The following is a 19,936-nucleotide window of genomic DNA, read 5'->3' as shown; positions in this document are numbered from 1 at the left end:
CCGCTGTTCACCTCCATGGATGCAGGGGGACAGCCTGCTTCACCATGGGCTCCACCACAGGCTGCCGGGGAATCCCTGCTCGGGTTCGTGGAGCACCTCCTCCCTCCCCTGACCTTGGTGCCTGCAGAGTTGTTTCTCTCACATACTCTCAGTCCTCTATCTGCTGCTGTTGTTCTTGTGCAGCAACATTTTCCTCTGCTTAAATACATTATCCCAGAGGAACTACCACCATCACTGATGGGCTTGGCTTGGCAGTGGATCCATCTTGGACCTGGCTGTCATTGGCTCTGTTGAACATAGAGGAAGCTTCTGGCAGCTTCTCACAGAAGCCACTCCTGTTATCCCCCCCACTACCAAAACCCAGCCATGCAAACCCAATACACTTATGTTGCATCTTCTCAGGATGTGCTGAGATCCAGTTTCTCGATAACCCTCACAAGATGAAACACACACACAACAGCTATGTAAAACCTACTTTACATTTGCTTGGGAAGAGCACAAATCATTTCCAGTATGTACATGGTATTACAGTAAAGGAAAAAACCTTCTGCTCTACAGTAATTTCAAGCAAACAAGAGCCAAAAGAAACATCCCATCTAACTACATGCATTTCATAGTCTTAAATTCTGAACCAAGCTATCAACACTTGCAAGGCAGAAGATTACAACAGTAAAAAGCAGAATTAGTATATGGTCATTACAAAAAAAAAACCACCCCATGCTGCTAGCACTCCTGCTGAAGTTGAAATCTTGAGGAATGTCCAAGGTACCATCAAAATTTCAGACTAAGCTTTTTCTAACTGAAAGAGGCTGCAGAGAATGGCTGTCCATTGTAACGGTACCTTCTTCAAGGAAAGAAGCATGCTACCTACAGTCATCCACTCGAGCAAGATTTTTCTAAATAGAAAACCTCTCCTCAGATAGAAGTTATTAAGAACTGGAGTTATCTAAGGCTGATCAAGTTTTTATTTAAACTAGCTGCAGCTCCTTCATCCTATTCCATACCGATACAGAGACCAAGCAGCTGTAGCCTCAACATCTCAAAACACAGAAAATCCCCAAGTTTTAGCAAAGACATTAGCAGAGGTCTCATCCATCCTTCTGCACGTAGTCTCAGACAGACTGGAACTCCAGTTTACTCTCCAGTACAGTTGTCCCAGGATCCTTAGCTTCCCTGCAGGAAGCGTACCTCAAACTTCACACAACAAGCAAAATCCTTTAGAAAGTTTTAAGTCATCAACTGTCAGTCTATGATGATTAGCCTTCAAACCCAGAGGGGAAAGCACCTCAAGGCTAATCCTTCTCATAGCAACAGTTATTTTAGTTTCTACTTTTTCAGCTTCCATTTTCTTCTCTTTTCTGCTCAGAAACAGAGCAAAGCTATACCCAGTATTCCACTTCCATCCACTCCTGTAACAGACATCATTCACAACTGTATGCAGCAGCAGTCCTCATCTCAGATTTTACACTCTTCTTTAGAATCTACTTAAACTAATGCTTCTTCAGTAGCTTTTATTCTACTCTGTCAGAACACCAATTAATGCAATCAGTGCCACTGCACAGCCATCACAATACTATCAATCAGATGGTCACCAGATGTCTCAGAACTGACCTCATTAGAAATACTGGCTATTAACATAAAAGTGGCTATAGGAAACTATGCAAGATTATACTGCCTGATTAATAAAAAAAAAATCTACTCATACTACAAAAAATGCTTGCAAAATGACAGTATAATTATCAATTAGTCTCCTAATCACTGTTGATATTTGCAAACCGAAAGCATTAATTCCACTCAGCTCAAATCATTATTCATATCCACCACACAGGAGAGATTGTGTACCTCTGCTATTAATAAATTACTGTTCACCAAGCCATGGCACTTCAAAAAAAGCCCTACAATATCAACAAAGGAGGAGATAAGAAAGTATACCTGTCATAATGGGAAAGACTGCTACCCATTCTAATTTCTACTTTAACTAATTAGAATATTTTTGCTGTAAATTACACTGTAAAAGAAATTAGAAGGATATGTTGTGAAAATGTGTTTTAAAGCTGTTTGTACAATCAAGCTTTATCACAGAGATAATTTTCCCAACATGACAAGAGATGATGTGAATATTCTATAAACAATTAAAGACAAAACCTAGCATAATCCAAGATAATTATTTTCAATGAAACCAAATGCACATCATCTACTTCCTGTACAGCTAGATCAACTGATCTTCTGAAATTAGAACACACATGCAGAAGCATATAAAGCTTTTTTAGCACAGAAAACCTAAAATTGCCTTATTTTGTAAAGCTTCTTGTCTCTACTTCTTCCCCGTCCCCCTAGACACGTTGCTACTATTAGATTCTAATTAAAGCACATACAAATAGTGAAAATAGTCCAAACTAGATGCTTCCTAAAGCAAATGTATAACCTTTCAAGAAAATTCTTGGAACGATATACTATTAATTAGCTAATTGTAAGGTGATAAGCTTTATAAAAGCTGGAAGAACATGAATAACTCTCTTTGAGTTTCTCAGCCTGTAGTCCTGACAGCCCTGAACAATGGGTCAGGAATAGGAGATCCAAATTCCTTGCATAATTGCAATATGTAATTAATTCTTCATAAACAGCAGTCAGAAACTATGAAATTTGTATGTGATTTCAGGAAATCAAACAAATGTGTGTGGCACTGTCATGAAACACTGTGAAGAAGGTTATCAACTGCTTGCAGAATGTATCCTGTATATATAGCTCCCTGCCAAGGAAAAGTAATTAGATAAACTATTCCATCCTTGATTAACTGAAACCCATTCTGTGATTCACTGAAATCTGGGCACAAATGACATCTGCTATCACATACCATGTGCTCAGATAGTTCATAGGAGATTTTACACTAGGATGAAGTTCATTCCTTCCTCTCTATAGCCTTCCAGGTTCAAGTTTTCTTGGAAAAACCTTGAAAAACTTGGAAAAAAAGTCCTTGAAAAAACAAGGAGAAAGCCAACAGAGCTAAGTGCAAGGTAATGAAGGACAAAAAAGAGAAGAAATGAAGACATTTAATAAAGTAAATTCAGGAAAAGAGAAGTTAAAATAAAGAGAAAAGAAGAAATACTTCAATTAGATCATCACCTTATTCAGTCACAGTTTTGTGGGTTTTTGTGTGGGTGTTTGGTCAGGATTTTTTGCTTTCTTTGTTTTTGGTTTGGGGGGGGCGTTGTTTGGTTTGGGTTTTATTAAGAGTATACTAATTCATTAAGCTTCTGCTTTTCGGGTTCAATTAATAAGCAGTAGTTAATGGCAGCTATTCAACAGAATGATACATGGTCTCCTGCAAGTTTCTGATAAATAAATCTGCACAACTAAACCCCAGGAACATTGATTGATACTCTGTCACACCAGAAGACAGCAAATATACAAGATGTATAAATTAAATCTCAGCTGTCAATACTATTTCCCAACAACCCTAGCTAGCTGGGATATTTCAGACTAGTACAAAGAAAATTATGCCACTTTTCTAGAATTGTACTCATTTCCAGCACCATGCTTAAAAGAATTAGTTTGACTTGGAATACTTCAAAGATAATTAAGCAAAGATTTTCATTCACACCACCTTTACTTAAAAGCAAAATCACTGAATGCAAAAGTAACTCATAAGAATCAATAGGAGTAAGATGTCCCTAACCTAACTGAATCTTACTATAATTATTACGCTGCCCCACAAAAAACCCCAAACAAACAACAACCTCTGAATAAAGAACACTAACAATGGACTTATACTTTAAATGAAGTCATATATGGGCCATCAATCACTAAAAAGCAGCACCGGGGAGGAAGTAGAGAAAAAAAGGGTGAGAACCATCTCCCTTCTCATTCTAAATGTTTTACCAAATACATCAAAACAACTTTACAGTACCAGAAAATATGTTAAATAATTATATCAACATATTATTTTGGGGCATCAAATGTTATATGCTTGTATGTCATACTTTGTTTTGCAGTGCCACCCGGTGGAAGCAATTTAGTATTTCATATACACTTATCTACTACTGGAAGAGATCACATTAATTTATTTTCTAATAGCAGCATTCAAAGATGCCTCTAACCCTGTATTAATTTTTTTCTTTTAATATTAATGTTAACTAATAAAAATATTAATTAACAAATATGTTTTTATTGTTAATGGTAGGATCATCTCATTGCTCCTGTTGAGTAAAAGTACAAGGCTTTTTTATTCTACTGCAGGAAGTATGTTAATAGACAACACAAAAATTTACTGTTTAATAAACACATAGCTTGCTGCAAACAAGCACAGGCTGACAGATACCATGTAATGGAGTATTTCTGTCAGATCAAATTACTTACACAAGTGTGAAAAGTAAATAGGATCTATCATGCACTAAATTGAACAAGATCCAAAAACTATCAATGCATTTGTGAAAGTATCACTATAGCAATGCCTTGATTTGTAAGTTGACTTGTACCAGCTGCAAGAACCATTTTCTTTAACAACAGTTTCAAGGCAGAACTTGTCTATATATTATCTTTTCCTTTCTCAAGAAATTGAGGTGCAACACAAGAACAGATACACACATGCCTGAGACCTCAACCTACATTCATGAACTATAGCTGCAAATGTCTGGAAAAAACTGTGGCTCACAGTTTCTCAGTATTTCCATTACATTACTTTAAACACTTTTTTCTATATTTTATTTTTCAAACAGAATTGGAAAATGCAAATGGAAATCTCTATAAATGTTTGAAATGTATCAGTGCCTTCGGCTCCACGTTTTCCATGTAGCAGTACTAATACTGGGCAGCTACTTTTGACTGAAGCACAGACCTCGTCTTAACAGGCTGCAAATAGGGCAGTCATTTATTAACAACACTTTTTTAAAAAGTGATTAAAAAACATAAATGCATATGTGATCAAGGGAATGCATTCCTTGCATATTCTCCTGACTTGCAACAGGAGCTCCATGTTTGAGTGACTGTTTACTATGCCTTTCAGCTGTTACTGCATCAAAAAGCATGCAGTACATCATACGTGTAACGCTTCTGCCAGACAGACAAGGTAGACAGGAAAGGCATGAGGGATGTCCACATTTGAATAAATCCTAAGCCTCTGGAAAGAAAAGGGAACAAAGTTACATCTAACTAGTGGAAGTCAAGAGCAAGGTTTTAATTCCTTTAAAAATGTTGTGTGTCTTAGACATGCTCCTTGCGGGAGACAAGGATTTGCCCCACAGTCACTGTACTGGACTCTGCCAAGGTCAGATCAGGGCAGAAGAGGTGACTGTAACCAAGACACTCTTTCCTCCCTCACAAAGGTTCCGTGATCTCAAAGAAAGGCATTATAAAGCTCAATGCAATGGAAGCATTCCAAAATAAGTTATGGAAGTAAACTAAGGAAAATAAAAAGAAAAATAGACAAGATTTAGGATGAAGAGTTGAGAATTAAAGGTATAATAGTGTGGGACGCATTATTAGTCAAAACATGTTACCAGGATGAGAGATAAGAAAAGACAAAAGACTGTGAAAGTTTAGATTAAGACAGAATGGGTAGAAATAAGGAAGAAATAAAAGAACATGCAACTCGGAGTATTTAAAAGGGAACATAAGATATCAGAATTTCATAAATCTCCATCTCTGTGACTATATATTTCAGAAATTCACTAGACAATGCCTCCCTACCACAGATCTAGTAAATAACTAAAAAAGTGTTTTAAATTTCTCTCTGCTTCAGCTGTACATCTGACCACAGCAAATTCCTGGCAACCACAGTTTGACAGTTAAAGGCAAATTTGAGCTGAATACTAAGTTTTACACAATGGTCAGGAAATGAAGCTCAATGCAGTCCATCCACATGAGCATGACAACCACAAGTCGCCGCCCTGCAATACCATGTGCTGCTATCCACCTGTTCTAGCAGTTGAAACCTGCAACAAATCCATGTGTCAATTTTTTTTTTTATAACTTTATTTTATAGCTAGTAGTGAAATTCATAAAAATGGATAAATATAAAAACATAAATTAAAATATCAACAAAGGAGATCAATACTCTAATATTCAATACGCAAGTCTGTAATAACACTGCATAAAAACTTCAACTACAGCTGAGTTAACTCAGTTCTACTTAAGAATGAGTACCTATTTCTACTTATTGTCACGTATTCCAAGTACTCTAAACCTCACATGTTCATCATACAGCCATGAAATCTGGGATGCCACACAAGCAGAACTCCAAATCCCAGGTCATTTGAGACAAGCACTCCTGAAATAATTTCCTGCAAAACAAACAAAAAATTCAACAGCCTTTTTATATTTATTGTCCAGATTCTACTACAACATTTTTGCACACAGTTTGTGAATAAAATCAGAAATTAGTCCAGCTGAAAGTGTTCCTAAACATTTGACATTTTTCTCAGCTATTGTACTTTACTAACTCCCACTTTGAGGAAACGAAACCAAACTCTTTGCTCAGTAACAAATATTAATTTAATAACCAACAAACTACTAAGTTCTTCATCATGTTCCTGAGGCACTTTATCTGCTCACAAATATGCTGGAAAGCAAAAGTCCTTGGCTTTCTCACACAGTTTTAATTTCTTCTCCCATGCAGTAATTTGAAAAAGCCATGGCCTACAAACCATGCACAACATAAAAGTCAAGTTATCAAAGGACCCATATGTAGACCACTGCTACCAGAGGAAACCACCTTGAAAGTAAGCAGAATAAAACCAGCAACAATAGAGCATCAGCTGTATGGCCTAAGGCAGGCTGAAATATGGACAAACAAAACATCTAGAAGATATTAGGCCTGGTTTGGTTTATATTTCACGTTGCTAGTTTTAAATAACAACAACGCAGCTTTCCAGTCTCCAGTGGATCAATATCTAGCTAAATATATACACACATGCACGCAGAGAACAGAATAAGTGACTTGGTATTAATGATTTAGTAGGATTTAATAGACACCTACCACATGATTTACTATAACTGTTATGTAAAATATCTGAACAAGAACTGACTAGATCCATCTCTCCATTAGCAACTTCATCATTCAAATATTTTAACGAAAACCTGTAATCCTCATCTATTTAGAATAGGTGCACAATTGACTATCCAAGAACCATATTGCTTGTCTGACCATAGGCAGAACATCAAGTAAAGGACAAACTAAGAGACTGTAACTATGCTACACAAACCATTGCCATCTTTGACACAGCTGTAGTATGCTCCCAACACACATACACTCACATTTGGACTGCCTTTTGAAAGGTGACACCTAAACCAGTCTTACAGTAAAAAGAAAAAATACATAACAAAAATGTTACTCATTAAATTTTCCAGTCCTATCATAGATAAATATACAGTTTCACCTCAATTTCATTCACTTATCCTCCAATACACAATTCACATACAACTTCCATGTTACTGCTGACAATTCACCACAGCAAACATACCTTTCTGATCCATTACTAAATACATTGTATTCAACAGAAAACTAAAGTAACACATAATGGGTGACTGTAAAGTGGTATATTTTCCAGTAAACATATAGAGGTAGAAATAGATAGTCCACCCAAATTGTGTATTACTGTCCCAGCTTTATTAAAAAAAAGGGCACTAATTCATCCACCTTACAAAAGGCCTAAATTTCACAAATCAATAAAGGTACAATGCCGAGAGATTTCAGGGGGCGTGGCTAAGGTTGTATGCACATACCCAACACAATTTTGCACTAATGCTCTTCTCGGTGAATTAGCCCATTAATGGACTAGTAACTCAAACGTTAGTAATACTTAGCAGAAAAAGCAGAGCATGGAATACATAGCCTGAAGATACACCTCTGAACTGTGGGATGAGGAAGAAAAATAACTAATTTGCTGAAGATTTGTTCTGTTTGTAGACGGTATCAGTTTCCTACACATTTCTCTAAATTGCACATAATCCATCACACTCACATATACACTATCATTTTGAGCTACCTCTGCTGGTCACCTCGTGTGCACAAGCCAAGACCAGATTTAGCACACACATTTTCTTACCCATTTAGAAACTAAGTCCAAACTCACAGGGGCAGACAGCTGTAAGGCAGTGATCTGACAGCAGTCAGAAGCCTTGGTCTACCATGAAGCCACATGAGGCTAGGAGAGGGGTGGGGCAGATACCAATGACATTTCAGTCAATTACAACGACAAAAATCGCGATGAAACGCTAGGTCCCGAAACGTCCGCTGTTCCCGACAGAAGACAGTGGTGCAGGCCTCCCGGTAAGGCGGGCCGGGCTTTCCCCGGCTCAGGGCACACTTGGCTTGTACCGAGGGCCGCCGGGCCGAGCTGTGGAGCACTGGAAAAGGACGGAGGGCAACTGGGACGAAGCCGGTACCCTCCCCGCTGCCCACGGGGCCGGCCGAGCCGCCGGGCGAAGGCGAAGCCCGGTGGGCTCTCTCTCCCTCCCGCGCCGCGCACGCCACCGGACCCACCCCCCTCCTCACCCGCGTCGAGCCCCAGCTGGTAGCAGGCCAGCGGCTCCAGGGACAGCTTGTAGCCCTCGAACTTGGGGTCCAAGAGCAGGCGCTTGACCCGCAGGGAGCAGTGGGCGGCGCCCGCCATGCCGCGGCCCCAAGGAAAACTTGGCAGCAGGCGGCAACTCGGCGGCCCCTCAGGCGACGCGCGGGAGCCGCCCCGGAGCACCACGGGAAGGGCCGCGCTGGCGGCCGGCGGCGGCGACGGAGCACGCCGGGAGCTGTAGTCCGGGCCGGGGCGGGAGCCCTGGGCGCGCTGGGAGCTGTAGGCCGCGCCGGGTCGCGGCCAGGAGCCCTGGGGCACGCCGGGAGTTGTAGTCGCCTAGCCGGCGGCACCGTCCCGGACTACGTTTCCCGGCGGCCCCCGCAAGAGAGGGGAGGGGGGCGGGCGGCGGCACGTGCGTCCGGGAGGCGGTTCCACCTCCTGCCGCCGGGGAGTGGCAGCGCCGCGGCGGGGTGAGCCGGGAGCGCGCCGGGCTTGGGCCTGGGGCTGTGCCCGCTGCCAGAGCCCCGCGCCCACGCCCTCGCTCCGGCCGCGGCGGGGGAGCCGCTGGGTGGGCCGGGCGGGTGAGGCGCCGGGTGGGAGGGTCGGGCTGCGGGGGGCCTGTGCCCGGCGAGGTGGGCCGCGGCCGCCTGGTGACCTGCCGGTGCCCCCGGCGCTGGGGGGGCGGGCAGTGCCGTTCCGGTGGGGCTGCGGGCGTGCTATCCTCCGGGGCAGGTCACGTACCGGTGCGCCGGCCAGGCGCTGCGGGGGTGCGTCAATGGGCGCAGTGCTGCGCCCGTGACTGTTCTTTTTGTGGTGCCGGTGACACCGATGCTTGTCACAGCGCTGTTCTGTTCTGTGTAGGTCGGTGACAAACCCAGATTGCCAACATGAATAAAGACGCCCAGATGAGAGCAACCATTAACCAAAAGCTAATAGAGACAGGAGAGCGAGAACGGTAAGTAAGCTTCCTACTCCGTGCCAGTAAGGGGCGTTAAATGTTACCAGCCATGAAGTACACCTAGCAGTAAAGATTAATTAAGCTTAACTCTAAATTCTTCATATGCCTGCATGTGAAAGTCTTATGTATTATATAAAGTTATATATATAAAAAAAACCCAACAGCTGATTTTTTTTGCCTTTTGAACAGTTTTATTGCAGGTTTATACTTGAAAGGAGAAGCTGGGAAAATAAAGGATGGGGCGGTTGGTTTATGAATTCTAAAGCTTTATTTTATTCTGGTACTTTGTGTTGGAAAGCTCTTGGTTCGTATGAAAATCACCATTAAATGCAACTCATTGCATTGAATGGTGTTTTTTTTTTTGATAAAGAGAACGAGGCAAAACTTTCCTTTTTGCTCTTAAGTTTTTCTTGGGTTCCCATCTTTTCTCTTGTTAGGGAAAGAAGTATACAGTGAAACACATAAAACAGCACTTGTGCAAGTCGTTGTAGAGATCTCAATAAAGGCAACAAATTATCCAAGGCAGAGTGGCAGCTAGTTCTTGGCCTTTTGTTGCTTCTTCACTCTGTTCTATTTGCATTGTATTTACATGTAACTAGCATGCTTGTGAAGTTTCCCTTATGATTTTACTAGTAACACTACACATCAAAACCTCCATTTCCTTCATTTTTTGAGGCCTTTATGAGAAGGAGTCTTGTTTCTAGGTCATAGCCCTGTACCTAGCCTTAACTTTTGTAGACTGACATGGTATCTGTGGAGATTTCAGAGCTTCAGCAGACCAAGCAATTTCTTGAAATGGTACTGGGACCTATTTTATTCTAATTTAAGAGTGAGAAGAGTTTTGACAGGGTGTCAAAAGCTCTAATATAAACATCCTTTACCAGACCTGTACTGTGATCAGAGACAGCACTCGGATTTCTTGAATACCCAGAAGCAGTGAATGTAACCTGTATTATTACTCTGCTTTTTGTCATCAGTTCAACTGCCCTCTGCACAATGCACTGAGTAAAAGGGATTAGACCTACACAGTTCAGCCTCTTGCTGTAATCCTTTGATTCATAAAAACAGAATCTTGCTAGAGTTATTTAGTATGGTACAAGGTAAGTATGCTTGCTAGCTGATGGAATAAAGGATAAAAATGTTAAAGGTTATTTTATCCTATCTTACTTTCATTTTCCCATCTGTTTTTCAGTACTAATTTTCACTTTTTAGTTAGCTTTCAATATTCTCTTCTGATATATGCAGTAGATGTATCATCGCAGCAGATTGTTGTGTGTCTTCTCTGTTTAATGCCTGAATTCTTGTTGCTTACACTTATAATTGCTAACCATACTTAGGAAGATAAGATATGATCCCTTCACCTTCACTCAGCATGAGGTAAAGTGTAACCGGGGAGAGAAACCTGCAGTTGAAGACAGTGGTATAGAATTCTGCTTTCAGAAAAGAGGGGGGAAGATTTTACTTGTTTTGAAGGCCAGGTTTCAGGTGAAATATTCTAACTTTGAAAGTTAGCATACGTTTGCTAACAGACTCTGACAGTTCAAGTGGTTCAAGGGTTTCTACCTCTTTTCCATGGCTGCAGCATCAACACTGCCTGAAGAAATACTGTGAATTAGCTCCTGATCTGCCAACTCCTTGTGGTTCAACACGGTAAACAGAAATTGATACCCATTTGGGTTAGGATTCACATGCTGTTCAGCCACTTCTGCTGCTGGTCTGGGAGTTCTGCTATGAGTAGTGACTGTAGGCTTGGCTTGGCACTGAAGCATATTTAAGTTCTCAGGCATGTTTGCTGTTCCTAACAAGATTATTTATTGCCTTAACAGCCTTAAAGAGTTGCTGAGAGCCAAATTAATTGAATGCGGCTGGAAAGATCAGTTGAAGGCACACTGCAAAGGTAACAATAGTCAGATAACTAATGCCCTTTGTAATCAGCTGTGGTTCTGGCCAAATAAAAGGCCCAGATGAAGGCTTTACTGCCTAACAGTCAATTAAAATGGGACTTGGGCCAGAGGAAGGTATCTCTGCATGCAAGAATCTTGCCATCTTGGGAAAAAAAACCTTGAAACTTCTTCTCTGATCTGATCTCTATTAAGCTTCTGATAAAAGCATTGCAACTGATTCTTTATCATGATGATACGACTTTTTGTTCTGAGAGAGATTACTTCCTTACCACAGAAGAATAAAAGCTAAGATAAAGGAACATGGAGCAAATGCAGCAGTATGCAACTTAGAAACTTAAGAGAACTTTGTTTTCTGCACATGGGAGAGAAAGAAGTGCATTTGTACTCTCTGAATACATTCTTGAAACTAAGATCATCTACTTAGATGAGAGAAAACAAGCAGATGAGCCTCTAAATAACCAAATCTTTAGTTTTAGCATTACTACAATTTACTGACTTGTAAATTGCATGAAACTGTTATAAATGGTATTTAAGCATCTGGGAATGTGATCATGTGATGAAATTTCCTTAAAGCAAATAAAAAATACCTTGAGCTTTAATTCTGTTTTGGTCTATTGTGCCCAGCAACTCAATATTCCATTATAAAGTCTTTCTTTTTGTAGGGCTGAGTGTGTTAAATTGTTTTTATAGGTGGTTTTGCAGAGAAGGCTGAAATGATCCATGCTTGCAGTTGTCTGCCTGATGTCACTGCCAGAGACAATCCATTTCAATAGTACAGATAGCAAAAGAGATATTTATATGCCTTCTCAATTGCATACTTTATCCTGTGCTATAGTAAAGTTATATAAAATTACTTGGTTTACATTAGCACATTGAACTGTAACTTCAGCTGCTGAGAATGCAAATATAAGTTCATTTGTCTCTGTTAAAGCCCTAATAACCTCCAAAAGAAAGGACAGAGAGGAATTTGTGGGGGTTAGGTGTTTTTTTGCTGTTGTTGGTTTGTTGTGGTGGGGGTTTTTTGAATTGGTTTTTGGTTTGGGATTGGGGTTTTTTGGTAACTTGTTCTAGAGCCTCTTGCCATTGTGGATAAGGGCCAGTAATTGAGGAATCCAGGATTAATTTCTACAGACAATTCATCCAAGAAAATTACTTTATAAATAGTTCATGTGGTGTCAGTTCAGAAAACATTTAGTGTCTTGGGGACAATCAATCCTATGTACTGACATACAGCTAAAACTATTCAAGTTTAGACAAAATATTTTAGGATTATGCTACTGAATTGAAGTTTCTACTCAGCGTTGACTTCTGCATTTTTCAGTAGTCTTCAGGGTGTTATAAGTAGGCAATCGTTTAAATACTGGTATATATTAATCACACGGTATGTCTTAAGCATAGCTTTTGTTTTGCTGTAGATGTATGCCATTCTTTCAGATATGCTTTTTTACTTTGCTGAAATAGAGAGGGAGACATTGTTTAAACCAGTTATGAAGAGTAGTATTTGCCGTCTCTCTGCTCTCCCTTGTATGTTCCAAAGTCTTTTTCCAATTGCATCTCTTTCACTATTACATAAAATGTGTTTGAAGAGATAAGCAGACCAACTTGTGAACTGCTACAACACTCCAGTAATGTACACATCTGGTAATGCTCAGATAAGCTTAAACTTTGTAACGTTGGATTTTAAGATACGAGCTGATCAAGATGCATCAGTAGTGACAAGTTCCCATCCTTAAACCTGCGGTATGAATGAGAGACTAAATGCACTGTACAATGCAGTAAGTACTGAGTTAATAACCTGCAGTGTATGACTTCATATTCTCTGATGACCTACGCATACAGCTTTTGTCTTCTAATGAATAGATTAAAAGACTTAAAATATTGGTCTTGGTCTTCCTCAGATGTCATTAAAGAAAAAGGATTAGAGCATGTTACTGTTGATGATTTGGTGGCAGAAATCACTCCAAAAGGCAGAGGTAAGAAAATGCAAATGTGGATATGGTAGTACCACAGTAAACATACCTACCTGTATTTCATTAATATTTTGAAAGCATCATTATGAATTTGCCTGTGTTGGATTCAAGGAAAAATGTTAATAGGTTGAGATTAACTACAAATAAAAGTGAATTTGTATTATGCAACAGCCGTTAAAAATATGTAATGAGCTGTGTGTGTAGATTACTTCTGCAGGTTACATTATTTAGTCATGAGTCTGTATTCATCTTTATAATTGACTTAATGGTCTCAAGACAACCTGAGGTATGCAGCAGAGATAAAAATTCCAATTCTTTTTAAGATGGAAAATAGGAACTACCAGTACTTGTGTAATGGGAAAAGGAAAGGATGTAGCATATAGAGAAAAATAGAATCTCTTCAGGAAATATTGCAGTTGTCTTTGGATAGACAACTTATATAGGCAATTTATATTGGACTCTTTATTAGGCTTTAGCGTTAGTGGGAGAAACTTTTAAGTCTTAAATGAAAATAGACCTTTGAAATAACTTGCTGGAGACCCTTACTCTGAGGTCATGTCTGAGATTATTTTTTTTTGGTCTCAAATTTGTGAAGAAGAAAAGGTAGGATAATCAGCTAATTTCTAGTGATTATATCCTACTTACTGTTCAATAGTTCTTTCCCTTAAACTTTCCAATTTTCTTGACTATGGCTAGGCAAAAACCTGCCAATAACAAGTGTTCTCAATAGACTTCAGTTTTAGCCTATTTTGAATGGGAAAATATAGATCTGCTATTTGAAAATCAAGAAGCTTCAGTTACTTTAGGAATTAACAGAATTGCAATAACAAATAATAAAGTAGCTGTTGTAAAAGGTTGATGTAGGCATATTTTTTAATTTTGGGTTTTTTAACTCTTCCTTTCTTCTTTGTGTTACAGCCTTGGTACCAGACAGTGTAAAGAAGGAACTCCTGCAAAGAATAAGAACCTTTCTTGCCCAGCATGCCAGTCTTTAACTTTGATGTTCATCTGGGTTACAGTGTTTTCTTTTTCTGTACTATGTCAGTCATGTCAGGATTGGAAGCAGTTTACATACTTAAGTATGGATTTTTTTTTTTTTTTTGTATGATGAGCTGAAGTTTCTTTGCACTGCATCAGTTTCTTAAACTTGGTGTTATTTTGATAAAAAATTTTGTGGACTTGTGGTTCTAAGCCTTTTCTCTATGTCAGTGCACCGTAATGTGGTATCACCTATTCCACTTTTTAATAATCCATAATTTTATATGGTTGTGCAAACTTGCTTAGATTTTTAAAGAAAAGCAATTAACAAGTTATGTTGACTAGAAATGCAGAATGGGGGGAAAAAAGCCTGTGGAAAATGTGATATGGCATACTCCTGAGCATATCCTTTCTAGTAGCCGGACAGGACGAAGAAGTTAAGACTGCATCAAACAGTTGGTGGCATTCCTCTTGCGACTTCTTTGCTAGAGGGAGTGGTTGAAGCCTCTGAATTGTGTTGCAAATACTAACTGGTAAGAGGCTGAATTCTTCAAACAAAAAAAAGGCAGTTGTATTTTCATCAGCAATTCTCTTTTGTTTTCACATTTACTTTAATGAAAAAAAGAGTAACTATTCTGATCCATGACAATTACTGTTTTCCAGCTTTGCACATATTGCTGGTAATTTTTTAATTATGTGTATCTTTGGGGCCTCTTGAAATTTCAGCGTAATACAATAATTTGCCAATAGAAGTCTCTTACGATGATCCAGATACATTTTAAATTTTTGTAACTGCAACATCAGCCAGGTTTATAAATAACTGCAAAAAATAAACTTAATTAATAGAGAGGATCAGGCAAGGGGCTTTGAAGTGACAGCAGTTCATTTTTGCCAGCTTCGGTTTGAGGCGTCCGAAAGGTTAGGGAGCGCAGGAGAAGCAGAAGCCGAATGAGCAGGTAGGTGCTGTTGGGATTCGGCTACTGGGAAAAATGAATCGACATGACTCGCAGTACTCCTGAGCAGAACAGCACTTACAAGTTGTCACTGCAGGGCGCCCGCTCCGGGGGCTTCGTGCCCTTCCCGCCGCCGCTGCGAGCGGCTGCCGTCGGAGCCGCGCGGGGGCAGCCGCGCCTCACGCGTGGGGAACGGCGCGGGGGGGCGCTGCTCCGCCCCGGGCTTCCCTGCGGGGAAACGCCCCGCCCGGCACTGGCCCCGCCGCGCCCGGGGCTGCGCCCGCCCGCTCGCCGGGGGCGCAGCGGGCGGCCGAGGGGGCGGCTCGGCGGCGCAGGGCTGCGGCAGTGCTGCCGGCCTGGCCGCTCAGGCAGCGAACGGCGGCAGAGACGCGAGAGGCGGGTGTGGCGCTGGACAAAAGCCGGTGTACGCTGGGCAATGCCGGCGCTCGATGGGACAAGGTGTCACCCGGCACCGCCGCCTGTTGTCTACACAAGAGCAAGTTCCTGCTGAGGCTGGAACATCGCAGGAGCCAGGATCAATCTGCTGCAGTATATGGATACTCCTCCCGAGGGCCTGGGCTGCACTGTTTCAAATCTGCCTTTATGCCCGTTGGAGCATACTTGTATATTATTGTCTCTACCCTATCGAGTAATGGTGGACGTCAGAAAGAAGAAAATTCTTTTGTCCACTTAGAAGTCCGTCTTGGGTTTTAAAAAGTTTATTTGCGTTGAATTTGTGTCATGCTTTAACCCCAGCTGGAAACTAAGCCTCACGCAGCCATGCACTCACTCCCCCTACAGTGGGATAGGGGAGATGTTTGGAAGGGTAAAAGTGAGAAAACTCGTGGTTGAGATAAAGACAGTGCAATGGGTACAGCAAAAGCTGCACACGCAAGCAAAGCAAGGAATTAATTCACCACTCCCCACCGGCAGGCAGGTGTTCAGCCATCCCCAGGAAAGCACGGCCTCGTAACGCAGAAAGATTACAAACGCCATCAGTTTAAACATCCCTCCTTCCTTATTCTTCCCCCAGCTCTATATGCCAAGCATGATATCATATGGTACGGGATATCCCTTTGGTCAGTTGGGGTCAGCTGTCCCGGCTGTGTCCCCTCCCAGCTCCTTGTGCCCCCAGCCCACTTGCTGGTGGGGTGGCGTGAGGAGCAGAAAAGCCCCTGGCTCTGGGTAAGCCCTGCTCAGCAGTAACAAAAACATCCCTGTGTTATCAACATGGTTTTCAGCACAAATCCAAAATGTAGCCCCATACCAGCTACTATGGAGAAGATTAACTCCATCCCAGTCAAAACCAGCACAGTATGTTAATTCAGAGTTTGATTGCAACTTCATTTGCAATGAGTATGTTCTGTTTGAATTGCATATATGTACATTTAATCTTCATTCTAGACTTGATTTACCCAAAGCTAGTAACTGATGGAGTACAGAATATTTCTTCATGCAATCTAGCAGAATATTCTTACTTTTTTGTTCCTAGAGATCTTTGCTAATGTTCTTCGATATTTTGCATGACTCTGAAAGCCTTTGCTTAATGAATGGCTGCAGTGTGTTGTGGGCACACAATAATGTGCTCCAGAGCTTCCATTTTATTTCCTTTAGTGTGGTGGAAGAGGGCCAGACTTAAGGTATTCATAGAGCAAACTGTGGAAGGCTTGTTGTCTCATTAGTAAACATTTGAGATTCCAGCCAGAACATGACAGTTGAAGTGCAGTTGCTGTAAATGCAGTGTAGTTCTCCTCTGTAGGCAGCTCGTGCTTGGCACAGAATGAAGGCTGAATGTCGCATGGATTTTCAGAAAGTTGTGCTAACCAATCTGAAGTTAAAGGCTTGACAAACAGCTCTTTCACACACCTCCAAAATTATGTGGTAAAATTCTGCCCAGACTGGCTTAAAGTGCAAGAGCATTCAAAGACCCTGAAGGAAGAGGAGAGTGCCTGCCTTCCAGACACACACCAGTTAGTGGCTTCCATCTCAGGCTAACATTGGCTGCTGTCTGTTCCTGCAGTGAGTTTTGCTCATCACATCAGTGCAGCCTTGACTTGGCAGCTAGGCAAAAAGCATGTTTGACAACATGTGCAGATCCAACTTACACCGAGCTGACGGGTCAGAGGTATCTTCATGGATCTTCTAAGAATGAAGTTAGATATAGGGTGATATCAGCAATGGGAGATGGTTTCCTGTGGAATAAATTGGTCCCCTTAGTGGCCTTATTTTGGTTTTAACTTCAGGTTTTGTTCTCAGATGCACAGGGTGGCTTTGTTTTGCAAACTATTCTCTGCACTATCTCAGTTTCTACTCATTTGGTTGAGTATTGAAAACAATCAGCAACATTCAGGATTCAACCACAACGTTATTGTCCTGTTGAGGTTTTTTTTCTACACACTGAAAAATAAGATCTGTACTGTTAAAGGTTCCATACCTATAGTATATACGGATAGATGCATTAACTGTTTTGAAGTTGAAGAAAAAGCTTAAGCATTTTCAGTGTCATGAAATGCATCTGTTCCTTACAAAGGTAGACAGCACTCAGAACTAAGTAGCCAAGAAGTGACAATTTAGGAGTGATGTGAATTACTTCAGCTGTGGGCTTATACTTCTTTTAGATGACAGCCCTATATATACACTCTAGTAGTTGATTCAGCCCAGTCTTTTTGTAGATGAGCCTGTACAATCAGTTTGTAAATTGACATTGAAATAATGGGTCAGATAACAGCTAGAGTAAATTGGTATAGCTGTGCATGTGCACTAATCCAAATTCTATGTGGCAGTGAATTGAATAGTCCTACTCTGTCAATGAAAAACCAACAGAAAAACGTTATTTAGCCTCTCCCTTAGTCAGGCCCTCAGGGGTCTGAAATACACAGTGAACTGAAACTGGTTAGATTATAACTGGTTTGATATTTCTCCATGAATACTTTTCCACATTGAAATAGTTCAGTCAAAAAATGTTATAAAACATTAACATCACCAAGAAATCCTGCTGGGATGTCAAACGTACATCACATCTTAGATAGAACCTTACCATTTTGCCACCACAGGCTTTTGAATATTTTTCTGTTCTTTTTTTCTTATTCTTCTTCATCTTTGTTTACTGTCATAACGTTTCAGAATGGACTTTTATTCACTGGAGAACAAGTATGTCTGAAGTCTGTTTAAATCCAGTAAGAGTCCATCAGTTCTATTAAAAAATTACTACTGCTTCTCAGTTCTTCTCTCTGGAGGGTTCTTTGGGGTGACAGCTCTGCAGTACCAAGGCCATGTCTTCATCTTTTCTTTCACATAATGGAATATGTTTAATTGTAGTGATTGTGGCACGTTGATAGTTTGGCTTTAACTTAGTGATTGAGTTTTCACTGAAGCAATGAAAAATATCCAATGTTTTTACCTGCTGGCTTTCTTTAAATTTCTAAGTGTTTGCAATTGAAATCAGAATTTTGCTCTACTTGGCCTGTTTTTCAAAGCTGTTCGGATTCTAAAAGAAACAGCTGTGGCTGTAGAGCCAAATTTGTAATGACTGCAGCCCCAAATGAGGAAAAAGGAATTCCTTTCCTCATAAATAATTTATACTTCACCACTTCAGTGTAATGAATAGGTTAATCAGCATTCTGCTTGGAATGAGAAAGGGCCTAATCTCGCTTCAGTGTATTTCACAATTAACATGGTGCTCTCCATCTGAACAGTATTATTAAAAATGTTCTTTACACTTACTTTATCAGTAGTGAAGTGATTTAGTAGTAGATCATAAAAAACATCCTTCTAAGAAATCCCTGCTGATTTCTGTTTCTTTGAGTTACTAGGAAAGCGGTTATGTATTATTTCAATCATTGATCCTGAGGTAACGTATCAAGCTGCTGCTGATAAAATCTGCAGCTGGCAGCCCATGGGTGAATACTGACAAGGCCAGAGCAACCTGGCCTCTTCTGTTGGCTGGCTCCCATCAACTGCCTGCGTACAAAGTCAGTGCAGTGTTGAGTTTTTACATCTAGTGCAGAAGGCAAAAGCAATGCTTAATTCTCTGGAAAGCAATGACACTGGAAATCATAGTGAAAAAAATATCATCTGCTTCCACAGGATCTTTGAATACATATGAACAGAGATGAGCATAACACTGATCTTAGCTTTGTATACTGCATTGATGAGACTGATGCTTATGATGTACAACTCGCAGTTTTGAGAGGAAGAAGGAAAACATGGAGTACCGAAAGAGAAAAAGGAATTGGTGGCTGGTGACTAGCACTGCTAGTTAAGCTTTAAAAATCCCCCAGCGTTAGTTTATTTAAAAGAAAGCTGTTGATAGAAAATATGGTTGTGATGTGTCAGAACTTCCTCAGGGAGAAAACAGGAAACAAAGGGCACTTTAACAGAGCAAGGAATAAAGAGTAGACAGAAATAGAAATCGAACAAATTCAAACTTAAAATGAGATGGCATTTGTGTAAGCACAGTTGCTTAATCAATGGAACCAACTATGAGGTAGTATAGTGAGTGGATCCTTCATTTTTCAATGCTTTCCTGAGTACAGGATACCTTTCTGGAAGAGCTGCATTAGTTTAGAGTTACCCAAACTTTCTGGAAATGCAGTACTTGCCTATGAGGGTTCCCCAAGGCTGGCAGCAGCAGCTCAGTTTCTTCCAGCTGAGAAAGGAAAACAAG

The 19,936-nt window shown here is 40.7% G+C and overlaps 2 protein-coding genes across 6 annotated transcripts in view; one reads left to right on the top strand and one right to left on the bottom strand.

The window, feature by feature from the left end:
• NUDCD1 (NudC domain containing 1) overlaps positions 1–8,781 on the bottom strand; it is a 41,530-nt gene extending 32,749 nt beyond the window's left edge. Inside the window, exons 1-2 of one of the 3 annotated variants that reach the window (XM_055799453.1) lie at positions 8,492–8,612; positions 6,187–6,278 (exon numbers count right to left, since the gene is read on the bottom strand). Coding sequence is in view for 1 of the 3 variants with exons in the window: in XM_055799451.1 (XP_055655426.1) it covers positions 8,492–8,609 (118 nt within the window). In the remaining 2 variants the exon portion in view is untranslated. Of the gene's footprint in view, positions 1–6,141; positions 6,161–6,186; positions 6,279–8,491 lie in introns of those variants that run through there. The other 2 variants (XM_055799451.1, XM_055799452.1) reach the window with 2 other exon arrangements.
• An 81-nt stretch (positions 8,782–8,862) lies between these two features.
• On the top strand, positions 8,863–14,517 carry ENY2 (ENY2 transcription and export complex 2 subunit). Of its 3 annotated transcripts, none has more exons than XM_055799454.1 (5): positions 8,863–8,977; positions 9,369–9,462; positions 11,292–11,362; positions 13,268–13,342; positions 14,258–14,517. In XM_055799454.1, exons 2-5 carry the CDS (start codon positions 9,395–9,397, stop codon positions 14,332–14,334), a joined length of 291 nt encoding a protein of 96 aa, XP_055655429.1. In that variant the 5' UTR covers positions 8,863–8,977; positions 9,369–9,394; the 3' UTR covers positions 14,335–14,517. The 3 variants fall into 3 exon arrangements, with proteins under 3 accessions (XP_055655429.1, XP_055655430.1, XP_013161111.1); XM_055799455.1 differs by having other exon boundaries at positions 8,977–9,088; XM_013305657.3 differs by lacking the exon at positions 8,863–8,977 and adding an exon at positions 9,136–9,274.
• The last annotated feature ends 5,419 nt before the right edge of the window (positions 14,518–19,936 follow it).

Source organism: Falco peregrinus, chromosome 3 (assembly GCF_023634155.1).
Source record: "Falco peregrinus isolate bFalPer1 chromosome 3, bFalPer1.pri, whole genome shotgun sequence".
Taxonomy (NCBI): domain Eukaryota; kingdom Metazoa; phylum Chordata; class Aves; order Falconiformes; family Falconidae; genus Falco; species Falco peregrinus.
Note: the sequence above shows the minus strand (reverse complement) of the source record. Positions and strands in the feature narration are given on the sequence as shown.

Bases quoted from the DNA above. Each gene is read 5' to 3' on its own strand.
- ENY2 (XM_055799454.1), top strand. From the start codon at position 9,395: ATGAATAAAGACGCCCAGATGAGAGCAACCATTAACCAAAAGCTAATA. The intron at 11,363-13,267 runs GTAACAATAGTC...GGTCTTCCTCAG, and splicing joins GTTGAAGGCACACTGCAAAG to ATGTCATTAAAGAAAAAGGA. The intron at 13,343-14,257 runs GTAAGAAAATGC...TTTGTGTTACAG, and splicing joins AATCACTCCAAAAGGCAGAG to CCTTGGTACCAGACAGTGTA.